General features: G+C 35.3%; 2 protein-coding genes across 15 annotated transcripts; one reads left to right on the top strand and one right to left on the bottom strand.

The window, feature by feature from the left end:
- The first annotated feature begins 2,761 nt into the window (after window positions 1–2,761).
- Window positions 2,762–7,423, top strand: LOC148868708 (putative WRKY transcription factor 49). The gene is made up of 3 exons (XM_088968627.1): window positions 2,762–3,424; window positions 3,527–3,670; window positions 6,746–7,423. The coding sequence occupies exons 1-3, from the start codon at window positions 3,162–3,164 to the stop codon at window positions 7,248–7,250; spliced, it is 912 nt and encodes a 303-aa protein (XP_088824753.1). The 5' UTR covers window positions 2,762–3,161; the 3' UTR covers window positions 7,251–7,423.
- Window positions 7,424–8,470: 1,047 nt separating this feature from the next.
- LOC148868707 (uncharacterized) lies at window positions 8,471–15,791 on the bottom strand. Of its 14 annotated transcripts, none has more exons than XR_016107918.1 (6): window positions 15,449–15,767; window positions 15,233–15,310; window positions 15,064–15,126; window positions 14,837–14,943; window positions 12,943–13,014; window positions 12,287–12,758 (listed from the first exon to the last, which is right to left on the bottom strand). XR_016107918.1 is itself a non-coding variant. In XM_088972865.1 (5 exons), the coding sequence occupies exons 1-5, from the start codon at window positions 15,524–15,526 to the stop codon at window positions 8,795–8,797; spliced, it is 354 nt and encodes a 117-aa protein (XP_088828991.1). In that variant the 5' UTR covers window positions 15,527–15,767; the 3' UTR covers window positions 8,471–8,794. The 14 variants fall into 14 exon arrangements, 8 of the variants coding, with proteins under 8 accessions (XP_088828991.1, XP_088828993.1, XP_088828995.1 ...); XR_016107916.1 differs by having other exon boundaries at window positions 14,837–14,938; XR_016107917.1 differs by lacking the exons at window positions 12,287–12,758; window positions 12,943–13,014 and adding an exon at window positions 8,471–10,933.
- Window positions 15,792–22,447: the final 6,656 nt, after the last annotated feature.

The following is a 22,447-nucleotide window of genomic DNA, read 5'->3' as shown; positions in this document are numbered from 1 at the left end:
GCATCAGTCGACGGGTCGGTGTTTGGGCCAGGTTGTCAGGGCGGCGCCTGTGTTAGTCGACGGGTCGGTGTCTGGGCCAGGTTGTCAAGTCGGCACCTGTGTCAGTCGGCGGGTCAGTGTCTAGGCTAGGTCGTCAGGCAAGAGATCTTCCTACGATACGTCAAACTACTCCTGTACCGAGCTACCCTACAAGTGGTGAGTTGCCTATGCAATGCTGAGTTGTCAAAGTTGTCAGGCTATGAGGGTGAGCTGCTTGTGGTGAGCTGCCTGCCTGTGGAAAACTGCCTGTGGGGAGCTGCATGTGGCGAGTTGCCTATGGCGAGCTGCCTATGGCAAGCTGCTTATGGCGAGCTGCCTATGGGGAGCTGCCCGTAGCGAGCTGCCTGTGGCAAGCTACCTATGGCGAGCTGCCTGTGGCAAGCTGCTTATGGCGAGCTGCTAAGAAGCCACACTTAATTGGCATGAGGTGCCATATGTCACAATTCCACTGGAGGGCCAAATCTGCCCTCATCAGATCTCAATAAGGCATATCCCTTGAAAATATTAAAAACATAATATAGTTAATATTTAACATATCGGACAACGCAAAGATGACACAATAGTCCCTGATACATGATGAAATTTTGAACCTTGAAAATCAAAACTTTGCCTAATCAGAGTCGATATACATTTATGAGGGCTGACTACTCAATGTAAATGACCTTAAATGGCGATTCTATTCAAGGCAATGCGTTATTGAATGATCTTGACCTTATTATTAATATAATTCTTATTTATTCAATTGCTTTCTTTCCTCAGTTGGAGAAGGTCCTTTTTTTCTTTGGGAGCAAGTTGGAGTGATAGAATTATGAATTCCAACACGTTTTTTATATTCAACTATGAGGGAGGTATACATAAAAAAATGCAAACAAATGGTTGTGTGGCACCGGGTCCTGACTAGAGATCCATGAATGTGAATGCAGGGACCTTAGAGGAATCAATCAACATTCAATAATAGAGGAGTCATCTTTATATAAAGTTTTATGTTTTTTATTTTACTAATTTATTAACTTTTTTTTTAATTCGAATGGGATCAGATCAAATTCAGATATACGATATCCTTATCCGGTTCGAATTTGGATCACCATTTCTTTATATATCCGAATCCCATCTAATCCATTTGCAACCCTATGTATAATGTACTATCTACATACTTAGAGTCCATTTGGTTTGCAGGAATAGAGGTCTGGAATTGGCCGATTCCAACTGTTTAGTTGGGCGGTATCGAAATCCTATTCCCATTCTTACTAGAATGACATTCCCCCATTTAAGGAATGACCATTCCTTGCTCCTCCCTTGAGAATGAAATCCCATTCCTGTTGATTTTAATTCCCATTTTCATTCCTGTCAGAATCAAACAGGGAATGGGTCATTCTGATTCAGATTCCAGAGGATTCCGATTCTAATTCTGAGTTAGATTCTAGAGGATTTTGATTCTTATTCCGATTCCGATTCCAACTACAAACCAAACGGACCTTTAGACTAGATTGTAACTCACTGATTCATTAATAAGATAAATCATTATCATCATCATCCAAGGCTTATACTAACCATGTGGGGTCAGATACATGAGTCCTATTTCTCTTTATTTAATCCCATGTTTTTTTTTTAGTTTCTTTATCCATTTGCCTCTTTAATACCACAACCACGCATTGTTGTGACGGGTTGCATCTAAGGACCATTCGAAAGTATATAGGTCTCATGATCATTGAGCAGAAATGATAATCAATAAATCATATGTGTTGTTTTCTGCCAATGGATAAATTCAGATGGAGAAATCCCTCTTGAGGGCAACCTCTCTCCTTCAGTCCTTCTCTCTCTTTCACACACATACACACACCATGCATACACATCATACTAAGAGAAGAAGTAATTTTGAACTCCAACCGAAATAAATGAAAATAGAAATCCGAATGAGAAAAATGAGTGGTTAAATGTTCATGAAACTAAATGAATGTTGTTAAAAATTAGTATAAACTATAGGAAAATGACATTCTTTCTAATTCACTATTCATATCCTACAACGCTTGTATAATTTTCAGTCATCTAAATTTGTTTTCTAAGTAAATAATACGATTCACTTTCCTTATGAGCCCAAGAAAATCATTCATTAATTTTCTTTAATCTCAAGTGAAATTGGATTTCAGCATTATGCCCCCTTTAACCCACAAATGGGTTTGGCAGTGAAATGGGGCTATACAGAACACAACAGGGGTAGCCCATCCATCAAACCCATAACCCTCCTCCCCAACCCTGGTGCAGGTGGAATTCGATCCCAAATCTCTGCTTAGCTACAACCAGCCAATTATTACCTTGCAACATAAATCCAGAAATCCAGTGGTCTAAGTGTCATTGTCCCCTATTACAACACGACAGGGTGGCTATCTCTAGTTTACCCTAAAAAAAAATTATTAATTTGGGTAGTGGTTGATTTATCACACGGGTCATGGGTTTGTTGCAACATCTCCAAAATTTTAAGCCCCAATAGCCATCAAAGATGGTCAAAACATATTTGGTTTGAGATCAACCTAATTTCTCAGGCTATAGCGGATAATTTAATCTCAATTGCCCGGACAGTTTCCTGAAAAGAATGACAATTAGATAGGGCCAAAGCTAAGCGTTGAAAAAAAAAAATACTAAAAGAGTGAGAAACAAATGAAATGCATTATTGGTACTGGTTGACTCATTGAAATGGGGATCAAATTTCAGGTGGTTTTGGTCCACCTTAACATCCAAAGAGAACAGAAAAAAAAAGGATAAAATAAACATGCATGGATGATTGGGCGCTTCCTGCTTCGACTATTGTGTTGTAACAAAGTAAATCTGTGTGGTATGAAATAACCTTTGTTACTCTCAGGCAGAGGACGAAGCTATGTACAAAGTGCATTAAATTCTCATCTTCCTTACTCTCAGCAACTCTTCCTTTAAAAGTTGGGGATAAGCACGTAACCATCAACGACGGACGACCCCTAGCCTCCTCTCTATCTGCTCCACTCTAATCTTCTCTTCTTCCGTCTTCTATGATAACCAATTTGCGAACCTAGTTCCGTCTCTTCTTCAAACTTTGTTTCCTTCTGCCTTGGTTTATTCTCTCGTCTAATGCACAACTGAATTGTTTCTTCATGGAAAGATTGATGCAATTAACTGCAAATCTGTCAAATGGGTCGGAGGACGAGCTTGTGAGGGAGCTTCTTGATAATGAATCTCCTTTCCTTGTCTTACCTGAAACCATTGAACCCAAACCATGTCTTTCACCAGAGCCTTTAATTAACCGGCTCATCTCGGCTGCCTACTCCGGACCTACTATTGAAGACATCGAGAGTGCACTGTCCACAACAAATCGGAACAATGAATCTGACGATCACCGTAGCATGTCGCAAGCGAGGTAGTTTTCTGGGTTTGCTCTCTGCTGGTGGTGCCTCTTTTTCGATAATTAATGTGTTGACGAGTTCCATTTCATTTGCTATTCATTTACGTTTATTTGCAGAATCTCGATATTGGAGAAGGGGTTGAGTAAGATTGATAATAAATATACTATGAAAGTTAAGTTCACCGGAAATGGATTGGCCGATGACGGTTACAAATGGAGGAAGTATGGGCAGAAATCCATTAAGAACAACCCAAATCCAAGGTAATTCGATCGATCGTTTCTCATTTGTCTATTCGTTTCATTTTCAAAGAGATTCATAAATCCACGAAGATAACTTGTTTTCCGCCCTGCTGTGTGCTGCTGCTTCCGACAGTCCTTTGAATACTTCAAATTAAGTTCATGAGGAGGTCTTATAATCGTCTTGTGGCTCGAGACCATTTTTTCGATTTCTTCTCTAAGATTTTCATTAATTTTCTGCTTTCGTTGTGAAAACTTTTAAAACATATATCACTACAAAAGCATTCGCTCTTTCTTGGGAAGTTACTTACAGCTGCCTCTCTTAGACTTTTCTGCTTTTCTAGCTAATAATGCCTCTCTTAGACTTTTCGGCCCTTAACCAAACAGTATTTTTCTGCGGATGGTGTCTTTGAATTATTTTAATGCTTCATGGTGATCGATCAGAATGATATACTGATCGTTATATTGCCAACTTGGTGGTCTCGGCCCCAAGAAAAAAAAAAAATCTCGTGAGCAGACAACAGGGCAGTTATTGGGCCATATCCTCGATCGATCGGCTTCTCTCCGTCTCTCCGAAGCTAATCACTTGTGCTACGTAACCCGGCCCACTTTAGGATTTTGCCACCCATTTCATATGAGAGAGTTTGCCACTACATAATTACATAACTAGACTTGTTCATGGGCCGGGTTCGGGTTAGGCTTTCACTCTGTATTAACAGATTTTTCTAAGGCCCAAGCCTGAGCGCAGTCCTCATAAAAAGTTTAAAGCCTGGGCCTGGGCCCAAACCCAAAATTTATCCCATGTTGTTCCTACTGTTGAAGCGGCTGAATAGAGAGAGAGAGAAAAATTATAAAAAAATAAAAAAAATATATATTAAATTATATTATATTATTTATATATTTTATATAATATATAAAATACATATTACGTGTTTTATAAAATACATAGTGTTGAATCAGGCCAGGCCAGGCTCAGATCGGGCTTTTTTGACAAATCTCGAACCCAGCCTGTAACACAGTTGGGCATACTGTATTAGGCCCACGGGCCTAATTACATGACTAAGCCCGACCGAAGTGTGGGCCAGGCCGGGCCATCGGGCTATCCGGCTCATGACCAAGTCATCGGTGAGAAGCCATTAGCAATAAGAATTCAAGATAATTAACATTTATGGGGAAGTTGAATAAAGTAGGATAGCGACCGAGTGCCTGAAATTTCTGGTGAACCGGCAGCTCTTGTCCATTAAACCACTGAATTTGGAGGCATTTAAGACCATTCCCGTGCTCCTAACCACTCCATTATCTAATCTAATATATTCCTACTATCCCTATCCTATTCATACCTACGGACCTACCCTCAAGTTAAGCCCAGCCTCTTAATTCTTAACAACAACCAAACTTTGTGTGCATTTGGGTACTTTTGGTCAGCCTAAATGAACCAAATTGAATAAAAATAAGAGAAAAACTATCATTTTTCATTTTTCATATAACAAGTCCTAAAAAGAGAATTAGAGAGAGAGAGAGAGAGAGCGAGCTTAAGTACAAAAGGAGCCTGAGTTGAGAGCCCATCGACAGGATGATGGACAGTCACCCCATGTATTTCACAAACTTTTGCTTTTGAGGTTTTTGTGTCTCAAAATCCATGAAAACTGAACAAAGTAATATCCATGAAAGCCGGGGAAAAAACAGCCACAGGATAGATAGATACATTCAATACTCTGGATGCCTATTCACGCCTTTGTTCTTTTTATTCTTTTTCAGGTCTGTCCTCCCATTTATGCTCAAATTAATGATAAATGCAACCAGAAAACCGATAGTGCAAATTAGGTTTCAAATAACCAAATTGACTCGATGCAATTCTAATTAAGCCGGTATAAGGCATATGATAAAGATGAATAGATTTATTTATCACCATACTAAAACTTAAGATTTTTTTAAGGGATTTTGCTCCCTAATTTACGCATTGCCACTCCCAAAATGGCGATGCTCTCTCTCTCTCTCTCTGTATATATATATATATGATCATATCAGTCTAGGACTTTGTACTGACTTGCCATTTACAAAGAACCCTCAACAAATAAGAGCATTTATATTCGATTTCTTGCACGCTTTGTAAATATATTACCATCTACCACTATAGAGAACATTTTTGTCATTATGGCTGAGTTTGGAAAGAGTACAAATATAAATTTGTAGAGTGTAAACTCTTGTTTTTGCATTATTTTGTATGTATTTGCACTGTATATATTTGTATTTGTATTCTTTCCAAATTGAGCCTAAGTGAATCTCCGAATAGTTAGAATAGGCACATGTGATATTCCAAATGTTTTATATAAGAAGGATATGCAAGGCATAGGAGAATACATATTTGACATTTTTCTTTTGAAATTGATTTTGTAATATGCATGTGTACCCCTAAGGCTGTGTTTGGTTTGAAGAGAAAAATAGAAAAAGGAAGGTTTTCTATCTTTCCCTTTCTTTCCCTGTTTTTTCCTTCAAACCAAAGATAGTCTAATGGTTCCTTAATTAAAAAAAATTAGTTTTTTCTGCATCATTGCGTAACATCCTATAATTGGTACTGGAGAATTTGACTTAGGTAGAGGTAGAAACCACTGGAGATTTAGACCAATTGTAGGCAACGACTGCAAGCCTCCAAGTTGCATGATATGCGTCCATAGTTGTGCTTCTTCTCCCCATGCTGTCTCCCGCTAGGTTAGCCACGTGTGCAATGAGCCCGTCTCTTATGGCTGAGGTTATGCGTAGGTACTAGGTACAAAATAAGACTTCTTGCCACGTGGCAAAGGGCTTTTGAGCTGATAGTAACCGGATGGCAAGTTAAATAAACACGCAGCCCCATCTATAACATTCACATAGTACAAAATAAGACTTCTTGCCACGTGGCAAAGGGCTTTTGAGCTGATAGTAACCGGATGGCAAGTTAAATAAACACGCAGCCCCATCTATAACATTCACATGTAACACGGTTGAACCCTGTTCTGTCCACACATAGAAAACTTAACCTATCTCCACTATTTGTTCATTATTGCACACATTCTAAAGCTGTTTTCTTTTTCTTGTTTTGATATTGTTGATGGAGAGCAGGAGTTATTACAGATGCACGAACCCAAGGTGCAGTGCAAAGAAGCAGGTGGAGAGATCAAGCTCAGATCCAGAGACACTTGTGATAACTTATGAAGGACTCCACCTCCATTTTGCCTACTCACATTTCCTTCCCTCCCCGTCTTACCAGGCCCACCTGGCTGTGAAAAAGCCCAAAAAGGACATCCTACAAGTACAGGGCCAACCAACCCAACATGCCCTACAAGTCCAAACTCATGAATGCTCACCGACTCCAGGTCCTACACCACCAAGCCCATTTAGTTCTACTGACCAACAACAAGAAGAATTGGTCCAAGGAGAAGCGGACCGTCAAGGGTTGCTAGAAGATATGGTGCCATTGATGATAAGGAACCCATGCAACAAAAATGCCCTCTCAACTTCTTCATGTTACCCATCTTCACCACTTTCTTCTTCCTCTTCTACCCATTCTTGGTCCCCTAATTATTCTTCTTTTGTTGATGCTGGCATTATTTCAAGTATGAGATGACCCATATCCGGGCTGTATATATATTATATTTGGCTGGAAACCAATACCGCCAAGTTGTTATTACTTATTAGGAATGAAATAAAATCAATCAGCAGAAATGGAATTATAAGATGTAATAACGCAGATAATGATAATAATAATAGTATATTCAAGCTTTACGTTTTCTTCTTAAATTTCATGCCACAAGCCAAGTTCTTGTCATTACATTTGAATTTGTCATAGAAATTGGGATAGGAAATAAAAGAACTAAGTATGAAATTTTCATCAGACGAGCCAAAAATAATTAGCACAAGCAATTGCTGAACTGGGCATTTTCACACTTGTAGGTTTGGGGAAAGATTTCAGTGATGTCAGAGATATGGTTAGATGTGAAGTTTTGAGGAATATGTAAGAATATGTTTTAGAATGGTGCTCTATGCAGCAATGTTTCCTGGGAAAGATGCATTGCTGCCAATGATGTAATGACGTAGTATCAATATGACATCATCTTGGATATTGGATAATATAGATCAATGTTAAAAACGCTACTGCCATCACTAGTATCAAATAAAACCAGTGCTGTTTTTCCAAAAAGCACCTATATGGCAGCATCGATTCTAAACAAAAGATAAATATTCTGAAAAAACGGTGCTTACAACTCCACATACCCAATGCCAAACACCTACTTAATCTCTTAGGCTCAGTTTGGAATGAATACAAATACAAATATGTAGAATGCATAACCTTGTATTTTATATATTATTTTGTATGTATTTATATTATACATTTTTGCATTTATACTCTTTCCAAACTAAGCCTTGGAAGGAGTACAACTGCAAATATGTAGAGTGCAAAACCTTATGTTTTGTATTATTTTGTATGTATTTGCACTGTACATATTTGCATTTATACTCTTTCCAAACTGAGCCTTAATAGTAAATCTCAACGGTTGAATGACCTGATTAAACAGTAAAAAGGGAATCGAACAACATTCTTTTTGGATTTTAATCTAATAAGAGATTAAATCCTATGGATTTTACGTGCAATCAGATGTGGCCTTAATCTTAAAAGTGCAACTCTCAAAAAAATAAAAAAAAAATGTAAGGGGAAATTTCTGCCCGAGGAGCGAGGTGAGACGTACAGTAGCCCACCTTTTCAAAGCAAGGTGCAAAAGTAAAAAATATAAAAATATTAAACATTTTTTTGGAAATTGTAATGTAAAATCATTTCATTAATATCTAAAGACAATAAAACTCAACAAAGTCAACTTCCAATCAATCCAAAAATGACTATATGTTTCTTACAAAACTGAAATCAAGCTCAAAAAAAGAACAATTGTGTCTAATTTTAAGAAGTGAGTGGTTTGTCAACCAGGAAAACACCATTTCCAAGATCCTGTTGAGCACCTCTTCGTTTGACTTCTGCCTCCCTTTATAAAGTCTGTTTATTTCTGGGATAATGCTCCAAGCTACTCTACCCGTCTTGCGGAGTCCTCCTAAGAACCAAGCCTATGAGCCCTTCACATCATCCGGAAGCACATTTTAACTCCAAAAGCTCCAGCAACCTTACCCAAATCCAGCAGAGCAGTCTCTACATTTCTATTACATAAGGTCGAGCCGAGTCAAGCCGAATAATTAGTTACTCTTTGAGTTTGGTTCGTTAAGATAGTACGAGGCTCAATCTTAATTCGAGCTAGAATCTTGAGTTTGAGTTCGGTTTGAGTCAAAAGCTCATAAGCTCGAGCTTAATTTGAGAAAAATGTTTCATAAAAATAAAAAATATTTTTATTTGATATTTAAAAATTATAATAATCAGTTATTATATATAAAAATAAAAATATTATATATAGTATTTTTATATATTATTATTATTATTATTATTATATGTATGTAGCTATTCGAGCTTGGCTCATGAATCAAGCTTTATTAGGCTCAAGCTCGACTCGATTAATAAACGAGCCTATAAATTAAGCTTGAGCTCAACTCGAAACTCAGTTGAAACCGAGTCGAGCCGAGTTCGAGTAGCTCGTGAAGAGCTTGACTCATGGCCATCCCTACATAAGGTGCAGTTCAGATCCACCACCTCTAGGCTTCTTTTAACTAAGGTGTTATTTGGGTAAACTTCTACTTTGTACTTTTAACAGCATCAAAGTATTAAGCATAAAAAATGTTTTTACTTTGGTGTTTTTGTTTCGAAAACCGTTTGGGTAAAAAATTTTGTAAAGTATGCTTTTTGAAAGAACCATTTCCTATTTGGTAAGATCACATTCGTCCATACTTTCGGTGATGGTTTCTGGTGGTTTGGTGGCTGAGTCCGGCAACGGTGGCGTTACTCCAGTAGCAACAAATGGAGGTAGGGTCGAGAGTTGTATCAGAAAGTGGTGTGACCACCCGTTCACACAAAAACGAAAGTACTATTTCACCAAACTTTGTGCTTTGGGGGGTTTTTATACTTTTAAAAATTATAAAAGCAGAAGCACAAAGTATACACTACAAACACTATATCGTACTTTTGTATATGGAAGTACTTTATATAAATTTATCCAAACAGGGCCCAAGTTTTCCTTGGTTGGAATCTTATCAAGTACTGCGGTTCAAACAAAGAAGGCTAGCTTTGTTGATACAGACCTGACCCAGATCCTTTTACTCGGAAAGAGAGAGGAATCCTTTTATTCCCTTGATGGACCATTAAAGAAGGATTTCACTGAGAAAGAGACCGACTTCTCAAACAGCCATTTCCTTTTGTCCCCCCTTCACCAAAGATCTTGGAGTTGTATAAAATCTGCAACAACTTCTCAAATCTCTCAGATCTCCTTCTCTTTCACATCTCTCAGATCTGAGAATCGTTCTCTTTTTCTCTGTTTTATTATTTTAATTTTTTGAAAATTTTAAATAAATTATATTAACTCATAAACCATTGTCTAAGTCAAACAGTTCAACAGTCAAACCGTCTGAGCCAATGATTCATTGACCAATTCAACGGTTTTTAGTAAAACAACAGTTCAGTATTAAAACGGAACCCATACCTTGGCCGGTTTCTTTTTACGGGTTTATATAGAAGTGTATAACCAATGATCGTGGGCTCTTTTTTTTTTTTTTATTTTGGAAAACATGAACTGCTTCATGGGACTACACAAGCAGATTATGTTATTAAAAAAACAAGTTCATGTTTGTGACATTGATTCTCAGGATACAGAGAAGTCAGCAATGAATCCTTACTAACATGAATGTATCTTTCTCAAGTGGGTTTCAAGCATTCCATCGACAGAAGTCAGAAAAAGAAAAAAAGGTTCATAGTGATAAAAATCGGTTTCAACAACGTCAAAAAGTTCAATTTAAAGTGGATAAATTTTTTTATGCGGCATGCGGTGAAGGAGGAACTAGGAAGTAGCAGAAGTGGAAGAAAGTAGGAAAGATGTAAACATTCAGAGGGTTCCTGTATAAATATCCAAAGGATTCGATTCTCCACCTAAATGAGGTAAGGCACTGAGAAGTCTACAGCTCTTTGGATTCTGGAGTGCAATTTTTTCAGAGCCAAATTGCGAGTCCTAAAATTTAGAAAATTCATTTTTCCTTTTGCATCCTTGTTTCCCTTTCTGCCCCAATCCAAAGTCCAAAGACATCCCAATGAAACAGAGGTTTTTTTTTGCCATCATGTACACTGGAACAGACCTCAATCAATATGGTGATCAAAACCAAGACAGCCTAGAAAAAATAAAAAAATAAACATATTAACAGGAACATATAAATGTGCATCACATGCTCCCAAGACTATGAAACATGCATGTGCTTTAAACAGGGTGCGTTTTTTGAAAGATCAATTAAAACTTGAGAATAAATTAGCAGAGTGCATTTTTTTAACAAAACAGCTTTTATCTCGTTTGTAAATTACCCTCCTTGGCCAAATGGAGCTCCACTGACATTGAGTAAAATTATCAAAATATTCCTAAAACAGAAAACACTCAAGAAATAGAAAAAAATTTAAAAAAGCATAAGAATATTCCTACGCTGATTCTAGGACTGCCATGATGCCCACGTCAATAAGTGCAAGAGAATGCCACGCTCAATGCTCTTGGGAGTGACAAGAAAATGAAAAGAGTGTTTCTCATCCAGCAAAATCCCAACAGTCAAGTTAAAGTTGACTCCCACTAAAAATAGGGTTAGGTGCATAATACATGTATGATGCGTGTATTAAACACATTCAAAATTTTGACTAAGCATATTAGACACTAACTATCTAAAGATATGGAAAATACAGTAATTTTTCATAAAAATTAAATGCATGGATAGTTTAGATTAGGGAAAAATTCCCAATAGGTACCCTGTATTTTAGGCTGAGTGTCAATTTAGTACCCAAACTTTAAAATGCGACAATCTAGTACTTGAATTTTCGAAATGCGACAAACCTACCGCTAATGGACCATCAGTTATGTATGTCACGTGACCTCATGTGCCGTTTAAGACTTTTAAAAATGTTAAAATTACCCTTAGACACTGTTCATCATCTTCTTTCTCAAGAAAATGAAAGAGCCCAAACACACTGTTCATTATCTTCTTTCTCAAGAAAATGAAGATCAGGTTCCAGGAACCGAAAGCTCTTGATGGAGGTGAGTCCCCTGAGAAGAGTGAAGGAAGCGTAGTTCGCTTTGCATTTTTGTATTGGGTTGAGGATTCGCTTGGATCCACATTTCTGAAATCCGATGGATTCGAAGTCTTCGTAGAATGCTCGGTTCAGGAGTGCTTCTCCTGAACAGGAGACCCTCTGTTGAACGGTTTTTGGTTTGGGCGCCCATAGACCGTTTTGTATCAGCCCTGGATTCGCCACTTATTTAATTCTCCAAGCTGTATCAGCCCTGTACCCCACCTTTTATTTGTGTTTTTCACAAGCAATACTGACTGTTGAAGGTAATATCTTAATGTTAAACTTGCTGACCATGGGGCAAGGGCTATGGGAAATAGATTAGGCCCATTAATAGAGTCAGTAGGAGGAACTTGTTAGACAATTTTGAGCCCCAAATCAAATTTTTACATGGAAGATTCCTTAATTGTTCAGTCTTATTTGCTGAAATAATCCGAGTACCAAATCTGTTGTCATATATATGCAAGCATTTATGATCCCGTTTATAGAAATGTTGAGATGCTGGTGCACCTGCTTTAGTTTTCTCAATACTAGTTTCTTGTTTTTGTTGTACTCACAACCTGTCCGAACAAAAGAGATGTGAATTGGTGTTCTTTCTTACATGGAACCCGAAACATTAATTAGCTTTTGTAATATTGCCGGAACAAACCGAAAGCAGGGTAAGCTAAAGAAGGGAAAGAAGTTGTGGAATGGCTTCTTCTACCAACAATGAAGAGGACTATAAGGAGATGAAGGATATGGAGATTGACACAGAAAAGGAAAGGAAGCGAAAACAAACCCAATATGAGAATTTGGAGATATCTGAGAAAGAGGGCACACCCTTGAATTTGACTGAAAAATCACCAACCATTGGACACTTCAATGAAGCTGTGCAAATAAAAGAGAAGCATCCTGCAGTGCATCCAAAACAAAAGAAGAGAAAGAGGATAAAAAAGAATAAGCCTAGTGCACCAAAAACCGATAGTTCACTTAAAGAGAATGGTGCTCTATGCAGCAAGGATCTAACTAATACTAAGCATCTTGAGAAGGAGCAGAAACTGCATATAAAAACCGATCTACTTCCAGAGGAGCTTACCATTTCGCTAGACACTGCTGATACAAATTCAGGGAAGAACAACAAGCATGAGAGTCAGAAAAGACTTAAAACCTACAAGAGGAGAAAAACATTTCGAACCTATCAGAGGAAGAACAAAATGCTGTTTGATCCCTCACTCAATAACATGGAGCAAGCCATGGAGAAGAATCCTAACAGCACAATACATGGTGTACAAAACAGTTCAGTAGGAGAACTCTCTTCCAACGAACTAGACAATGCATGCATGGAAGAAAATGAAGAGGCTGCAAATGAATTGGAAAAGGCAATGGAAACATATCACATCTTCAATGAGGCAAATTTAGAGGCATCAACAACTGAATGCATCATGGAACAAACAATTCCTTCTTCATATAATGTTGATGTTGTAGAACATCTTGTTCTGGTTGATGGTATCAACACAGAAGAAAGTTCTATGGAGATATTGCCTTCAAAAAGAGTACAAATAAGAGAAAACTTCTTATTCTTGATCTAAATGGATTGCTTGCTGATATTGTTAATTTTGTTCCAGATGGATATAAACCAGACAAGAAAGTCTCTAGAAAAGCACGTAAGAATTGATTGGTAATTTTATCTTTACTTTCATACTTGAAGATAACATTTCTATAATAACTTGTTAGTCTTAATGAGAATGCCTCTTTTTGTTTCAGTTTTTAAAAGGTCCTTCTGTGATGATTTCCTAGAGTTCTGTTTTGGGAGATTTGATGTGATGACTTAAGCTCTAGCTATTATGGAAATTTTTGAAGAAGGGAATATGCTACCAGGATGTATCGCTCTGAAGAGTCCATTGGGGCTTGCGTTCGAATGCTTATTGAAGCCGTTGATATCAATAGGAATGACAGAGATTTTCTCATGGGAGGTGGGCCGGCATTTGTTGCAGGACACCAAACAGTTGTCTTCGTCATTGGTCTTCGGTCGTTTCCGGGATGATGGTTTGGCGTTGTTGTTCATGGAATGATAATGGAGGGGTGTTTGGTCTCCCTCTCTATAATTGTTGCAGATTCGCAGATTGCAGATGGTTGATAAAGAAAATTAGATGATAGTTGAAGGGCATTTGTGTCTTTTCCCATGACACTTAACAGTTGATTAACGGCAGGTACTAGATTGTCGCATTTCGAAAGTTCGGGTACTAGATTGTCGTGTTTTAAAGTACGGGTACTAAATTGGCACTCAGCCTAAAGTACAAGGTACCTATCCGGAATTTTCCCTTTAGATTATCTAAAATACAATAATTTTTAAAATGTTGATAAAAATAGCTTAGATTTTAAAATGCTTTATTTTTAATATATTTTTATAATACAAAGTATGGTTATATTTGTAAAAAAATGCATATTTCAATAGATCATGCATATATTTACATATAAATTGTTCGTTCCATACTTTTTTAAAAGATAACACATCCATCTTTTACCAGTCTTTGTATGTTAGATTGGATTTTTAGTCATATTTTCCATTCTTGAAACCAAATTGTACATGAAGTTTTTTTTTTTTTTGATGAATGGTACATGAAGTTGCTCTTATCATACTTTTTTGAGAATGCACATTTAGTAACTACAGTTAGGTTCCCTGTGGTAAGTCACATTAGTTCCTAACAATCTCTATGCAGAAAAAATATACTGACATCATAATCCTATAATTTGATGGAGTGCACAAAGTAAATCACCCAAGGAAGAACTTATCATTGGTAAGCTATGGCATCAAGCATGAGTATTGTAGGCATCAGCAACTCCAACTTTCATTGTCGGAACCGTCAATGCTCAATACAAATGCTAGAAATGCTTATTTTCTATCCTGGTTTTCTGTACAATATTTTGCAAAAAATCTAAATTCAAAAAAATGAAGGTCGGGAGAAGAAAGACAATGAACGATTTAATACCTTAGGTGAGAGAAACCTAACTTGTTCTTTTGGAAGATTCATAACGTCAGCACAAACTGTTCGCACTCTCGTATCGCAATGAAGAGAAGGAACTTTCACCTTCTGCTCTGCAACTCCAAATCACAGACACCAGGATTACTGACTCAAGAAATAGGAACTCAGTAAAATAAGCTGCACAATGTACAACATCTAGAAATTTATTTGGTTACAATCATTATGGTTTTTACCTTCAGATCAACACCCACAACCACGCCACCATTTTTCATAGGCCCCAAATTCTGACAGGCTACCTGGATTAAAATAAACAGAACATGGGATCAACTGGAATAGATGTGAAAATTATAAGAAGAAAAAAAAAAAAAAAACAGAAGAATCTATATAAGACGAAATCGGTACCTGCAGCCAAGCACCAGGAGCGCATCCGAGGTCGAGAACGGATGCGCCGGGTTTTATCAGTTTGTATTGCTTCTGCATCTGCAACAGCCAGCAGCTGCTCGTGAAAGGGAATCGTTGAAAACGGAAGATAAATGAAAATTTTCTTTTCAAAGTAAAGGTATGAAAATAACCAAGGGAATAAAACCAGGAAAAGAGAAGAAGAATAAACTCAACAACCTTGAATGCAGACCGTGCGACATAGCCCAGACGATGAGCTTCTCTGTAGAAGAAGTCCGCTGTTCCTAGCCCGCTCATCTTCTCCTAAACTGAAACTATTCTTCTCTTCGATAGCTCGATTCGATTTCCTTTTTGACACTAAAAAACCAGAACGGATTTCTGATATGCTTCCTGATCGTAGAATTTCTGATATCATCAACGTCACCCTAGCTCGGACCAGAAAGGAACGGGATTCATCATTCATGTGACCGGCCCCATATCTTTGGGGACAAAGGCTTTGATGAACGACGAATGAGAATGACAATGATGGCTCGGACCAATTCCAATTAAAGCGAAAGGAGACTTTATTCGGTAAAGATTTCCCTACTTTAACTTAAGACTGTGTTTGGTTTGAAGGAAAATTGTAGAAAAGGAAAGGAAAGGTAGAGTCTTTCCTCACGTTTTCCTTCAAACCAAACATAGCCTAAAATCAAACACGGCCTAAAATAAAAGTTATCAAGTTTGGAGGAATTGGGATTAATTAAATGTGATGGATGTTAAGTGGGCTGTGGAACAATTTTATTAGTGGCATAGAACATTGTTATTGGTTTCATAACACATTAAACATCCATTGCGTTCAGTTAATCCTCGCTCGTCTGGACAAATAGCCTCCAACGCGGCCTATAACTCTACTGCTCAGACGCTGATCACCCAAACAAACAAGCTCATTAGTCAATAGTCATTACTAATTTGCTAAAATTTACCACCACCCATTACGATAATAAAGTTGCCTCCCTCGAACACTTCCCTTCCCCTTGTGCAGCTAGGCTCGAAAAACAAAACCTGATCCAAACCATTATAAGATGAGTTGGGTTGGTGCAACCAATTTATTAAATTTTTATTTGTATATTAACTATTATCTACACTATTTATATAGTAAGATTGTCTACATTACCTTCCTCCTTTCATTTCATGCTTCCTACTTTACTCTTTTTTTTCCTTCATTTTTTTCCATTTGGACCAAGTTATTATTCCTCTCAACATCTCTCTCTCTCTCTCTATCTCCTAACATTTTCTATTTTATATCACATGCCCAATAAAACCATCTAATTCTAACATATCTTTTCATCATCTCTCTATTTTTCCTAGACTTCCAAACACATGCATTTAATTTTTCATAAAATGTATTAAAATATTTATGTTTAAGTTAAAGCTTTTTTGAAACAATTTAATTCAAATCTAAAATATTGAAATAAGATGAGTAAAAAAATAATAAATAAGAGAAACAATGAAAGCAAAACAATAGAACTTATTAATTATTATTATTATTATTATAAATAATATTTAATATTAACACTATAAAAGCTATATATCTTTCTCTCCATAGGATGTTTTAGGCACCATATATAACTATTTGTATTGATGATGAAATTTGGCGAACACTATATCAAGATGGGTTGAGAAAATATAAATTATTCTTTACTAATTTGAATAGATCTTGATTGAACCATTTTGGTCTACCAAATTTGCTATATAAGTTTTTAGAAAATATGTCATGAAGACTAAATAATACAAACACTATTAATTAACATATTTTTTTGTTAAAATATTAAATTTAATATTAATTAAACTTTGAATAAATTAATTTTCTACTATTTTTTATTTTTTTTGTTAAAATATAACTATTTTTTAGATTATGTGAAAATTTCATTGATAATTTTATAAAAATATTTTTCTATGAACAAGATTTGTCTCATTTGTCTTATAGCTCCATTACATTAAATTGTTTTTTATTAGGTTGTTTTCATATAATTGCCAATTTCCCAAAAGAAGAAGAAATCATAAGAAGAAATGAATTAACTACGTTATGCAATTTTGGAAATAAAAGAACAAATAAGAGAAAATTTCACTAAAAATAGTTTTACTACATGGAAAATATAAAAAAAAAAACAGGAAAAGAACAAAAAAATATTAGCAGTTTTGTTAATTAATAGAAAATATTGATAAAATAAGGATTTTTAAAAATCAAAAATAACAAGAAATTGTAAACTTAATTTTTTTAATTAACAAGTAAAATAAGAGAAAGTTTCACTCAAAATAATGGAATTTTTAATATATATATATATATATATATATATATATATATATATATATATATATTAGACGTATTATTTATCGAGAAAATATTAAAAATTACTGAGTAATAGAAAAATATTTAAAATACTAATAAGAGAAAATAGATGATAAAATAATAGAAATAATAAAAGTAAATCAATAAAATTTAATAATTAATTAAAAAATATTATTATAATTATAAACAATATTTTAATATTGTCAATATAAAATCTATCTCTCCAATGGGATGTTTTGGGCCCCATACTTCACTATTTGTATGATTCCAAAATTTGGCGAACACTATAGCAAGAAGATGGGTCTAGAAAAGATAAATTTTTAGTTACCAATTTGAGCAAATCTTGATTTATTTGGTTTGGTCTACCAAATCTACTAGATAAATTTTTAGAAAATATGTTCTAAAAACAAATATTAAAAACAGTATTAATAAGCATATATCTTATTAAAATATTAATGTTGTTATAAATTAAATTTTGTATAATTTTTTCATTATATTTTCAAGAGTTTTTACTAAGAATTCATTATTGTTTTCTATAAATTATGTGAAAAGTTCACTACTAATTTTCTAAAAATAGTTTTCTATGAACATGAATTGTCTCCTTTGTTTTATAGCTCCATTGCATTGAACTTAAGTTTTAGATTAAGTTGTTTCCTCAACTTTGCTAATTTCTTATGAAAAGAAAAAAAACAAAAGAAGAAATGAACTAGGGGCCTAAAATTCACTACGCATCAAGAAGATGAAGTTTATGGGCTAGATTATTTAAATATCTAAAACCATTCGACTCGCTAGCCTCAATTACTTGTCATACTAAAGTGGACCGGTTTGGGTTGATCAGTTTGATTTGATTATGCAATTTTGAAAATAAAAAGAGAAAATAATTGTATTTGTGTTCAAAAATAATTTTTTTTATTTATAAAATATCAGAAAAAATAAAAGAAATAAGGGAAGATAGTAGAAAAAATTATTAAGAATTTTGTTAATTAATGGAAAACTTTATAAAATAAGGGAACCCCTTTTTTGGAAAAATAAAAAATAACAAAAAAATAGAAGCTTAATTTTTAATTAATTGGTAAAATAAGATAAAAATTCACTAAAAATAATAGAAAAATTAATATTTTACAATAAATATTTATTAATGAAATATTAAAATTAGAAAGTAGCAAAAAATATTAATAAGAGAAAAGTAAATTATACAATTAACTTATTAATTGAAATAAATTAGATAACTTAGTTTTATCAACTTATTATAAAATTAGTATAATTAATTTTATAAAAAAATAAAACCTACATGATTAATGAAAATTAACATAACTAAAACAATAGAAACTTGTTAACAAACTTAGCAAAAATTATTTTATTAGTTAAAATTGATACAAATTGCTAAGAAACATAATTTAAATAAAATTGATATATATATATATATATATATATATATATATATATATCCTAATAAAAAAGCAAGTCTCCTTTTCCCTAATCCCTTCAAGATCTTAGTTTTTGAATTCATTAGACAATACATAACCCAAGAATAATATTAAAATTGATAGGGTTGGGCTTGGCCCAATTAGAAATGTTCCAAGACTCCTAAAGATAAATAATAAAAACAACACAATTTTATTTTACATGTAACCAAAAACTGGTTTGGGTTGGACTTGAAACTACTTTAATTACCCAATTGATATTGTCATAAGGCTCGTACCATAATCTTTTAACAACATCCGTGCATGACATGAGACCCAATTGGTACATGTATGCATACAAACAGCAATAGTATAAACTGATGTTTATGTATCATTGCACATATAACATTTCTACGCAGGAGGTAGAGATGTTATATGTGCTTTGAGTGTGATCATTATATCTATCCCAACCCAATCCAACTCTCAATGGATGCAAGTTGGATACCCGAGTTCAAGAATTTACACAGTATCAGATTTGGGCTTTTGGGCCAGGCTCATTCAAGTTTTAACAAATTCCCAATCAGAGTTCATCCAAATTGCACTCCAAGCTGATTTTATGATTGGGTTGAGAACGGATCTGATCCTCACATAGGGCATCTCACACTGATTTCACAGGCATATTCGACCATGCATAGGAACATCTTCTGTACTTATACATTATGTACATGTGAAGTTCGTGTGAGGAGCAGATCCCAATTCTATTGGGATGGGAAAGTGCTATGAATCTGTCAACACATCAAGCTAGGCTGTGGTTGCAACCCTATGGCGGATTCTTTCAACTAATTGAGATGAGAGAACGACAACAATTCACCGGTCCAATAGCACTCATCGGCCAAGATGTCTGCAAGGGGACTTGAGGTTGAATTAGAATTTAATCCTCACAAAACCATCTTTGCAATGTCCTCACAGACACTTGCAACTATGAATTTAGAATATCTCTATAAATAAAAAGCAGACAAACAATAAAAACATATAAAAATGTTTTCAATAAAAAAGCATATAAAAAGCTACGAAGACGGCATGATGACTGACTCCAAATTCCTTGGAAGTTGGGGTTTGTCCAATTTTATATTCTTTTTATCATGGTTTTTAAAACCGAATCAGTCAGGGGTCTAGTTATTGGTTTGAACGATCTAACCATTTGACCCGAATAGCTGATCCGTTTTGACAAAAAAAAAAAGGTCAAAACAAAACCGTTCAAGTGACTGGTTCCTGGTTTTTCCGGTCCCACCATCCAGTCCAGTCCAGTTTTGAAAACCATGCTTTTTATTACTTTTTGAAGGACTACATGCACAATGGGGTAGCCCATCTCCCAACCTAAGTGAAGGCAAAATTTGATCCCAAGTGTTCCCTACAACAAAATGTCCCCTTCTGTCCAACTCCCCAATAAATGTCCAACAAAGGTTAACCCTCCGTTAACTTTAATTTTTTATGGATTAATCTCTTAAGAAAAGATTAACAGGAAATCCGAAACTGGGTTAGGCGGCCCATGATGCACGACCCATCACCTCTTCCTCTCTCGAGTCTCAACTGGGACTGGATTCTAGACATGGCGATAGCTGGGAGGTTGATGGAGCCTCGATTCAATTAAAATTCATTTTATGAGGAACATATAATGCAGATATACAAGTGGTTTTTTAATTTTTATTTTAAATCCACGACAATTAATTTGTGAAATTAAAATTAAAATTTGAGTGAGATTTGGATCGGAGTGTTGCTTTTTAAAAGGATGCTATGGAGTTAGAGAGACAGAGACATGAAGAAGAGAAGAGAGTGAGTGACTTAGTAGTTAAAGATCTTTGGTTGCCACTGTTACAAATCAAATATATATACAAAAATTACAGAGACTAACAAAAGAAAGGGAGAGATTTTAAATCCTTCATTAAATTTTGTCGGAACCGTTTGAAGCGGTCTTGGCCTATAAAAACAGCTCTAGGTTTTACATTTCTCTTTATACTGATCAGAACGACGTCCTTTCAACAGATCTTGATTCTCCCAAAAAATGAACCCCGAATCGAATCGGAATGAAACTGGGTTTCGTTTTTGTTACAAACACTTGGCTTCCTCTTCCTCTCTCTCTCTCTCCACTGTGTGTAGCTTCTTGTAGGGAGGCGACTATAAATTTAAAGTGAGGGTATAATATATTTATAGGCAGTCGAGCAGGAAAAAAGGAGTCTTTTTCCTCTTCTTCCTATCTTTCTACAAACCTTAACGAAACAATGGCGAAACGGTTTGCTGTTTCATCCTTGCCGTCCTCTGCAAATAAAGTTGCATTTAAGTGTGGTTTCTGGCTGAGTTATTCTAGACTGGTAGTATTTGACAAGGGTGAGATATTGGAGCTGGCAATTTGTTTTTGTAATAATTAGCGCGCATTAAACCTTCTCTACAATTGTAATAATTAGGGAACTAAAAAATAATTTAGTTAATCGAAGGGTTAACGTTTGTTGGACATTTGTTGGGAAGTTAGATAGATAGGGACAGACGGCGTAATTTGAATGGGTTAGTAAGGAGGAGAAGAGGAAGAAATTAACAGGAAATCCAAACTGCATTGCAATATTGCAAATAACTCATTAATTTGCATGCAAAACAGTGACGTGGGCCAAATCTTCATCTAATATATATATTTTTTTGAGGGGGTGCGCTCCAAGCAAATTCATTCATATGGATTAGGGTTTTACCATCGATAAGTGATTAAGTGAAGTCATGGATTCATTGACCGGCTCATTTACAATGAAGGATGGATTAGGGCTTACATTGATAATAAATTCAACGAAGCATCAATAATCGGAAAGAGCTAAAGCCTTCATGTTAGGTAATACTTTTTTTTTTGATATTTGGTGTTATGCACTATTAATAATTTCCCTTAAACCTTTTTTTTTTTAAATACTAGTTGCGGGATTTGATTCTGTGTCAACACTAAAACAAATCAACTTACACACTAATGAATGAGCCATCATTGGTTCATTAATACTTAAGCAAAATTTGTGCATCTATGCAAAAAAAAAAATTTCTCCCTTATCATCAATAATTATTCAAGGATAAAAGAACCGAGGTGATGTCGCAACTAGACTCTGCAAGTATCGTTTTCATTCTTCACATGTCATGAGTGGTATGGAAATTAAACAAATGTGAAATGATTCCATCTTACATTGACCGCAATTTTGCACGATTTATATATTTGAAAGCAAACTTGGTCCCCAAGTCATGCCTAGCTAGACCGAGTGAAACAAGTTGATGATATATTCATTATTAGACTATATATTGTACAGCTATATGGATATACAATATAAACATCTCATGCAATGGGGAAAAAACTATTTTTAATCTAAATCGTAAATTCAATTATGGATGTGTTTGGTTGCACACGCATTGTGCGTGAAAGAAGATCAATGATCATTTACTTGAAAAATAATATTCAATAGAAAA

This window comes from Nelumbo lutea, chromosome 2 (assembly GCF_056320005.1).
Source record: "Nelumbo lutea isolate HS-2025 chromosome 2, American lotus-T2T, whole genome shotgun sequence".
Lineage (NCBI taxonomy): Eukaryota > Viridiplantae > Streptophyta > Magnoliopsida > Proteales > Nelumbonaceae > Nelumbo > Nelumbo lutea.
The sequence above is the reverse complement of the archived record's forward strand: the minus strand, read 5'-3'. Positions and strand labels throughout refer to the sequence as shown.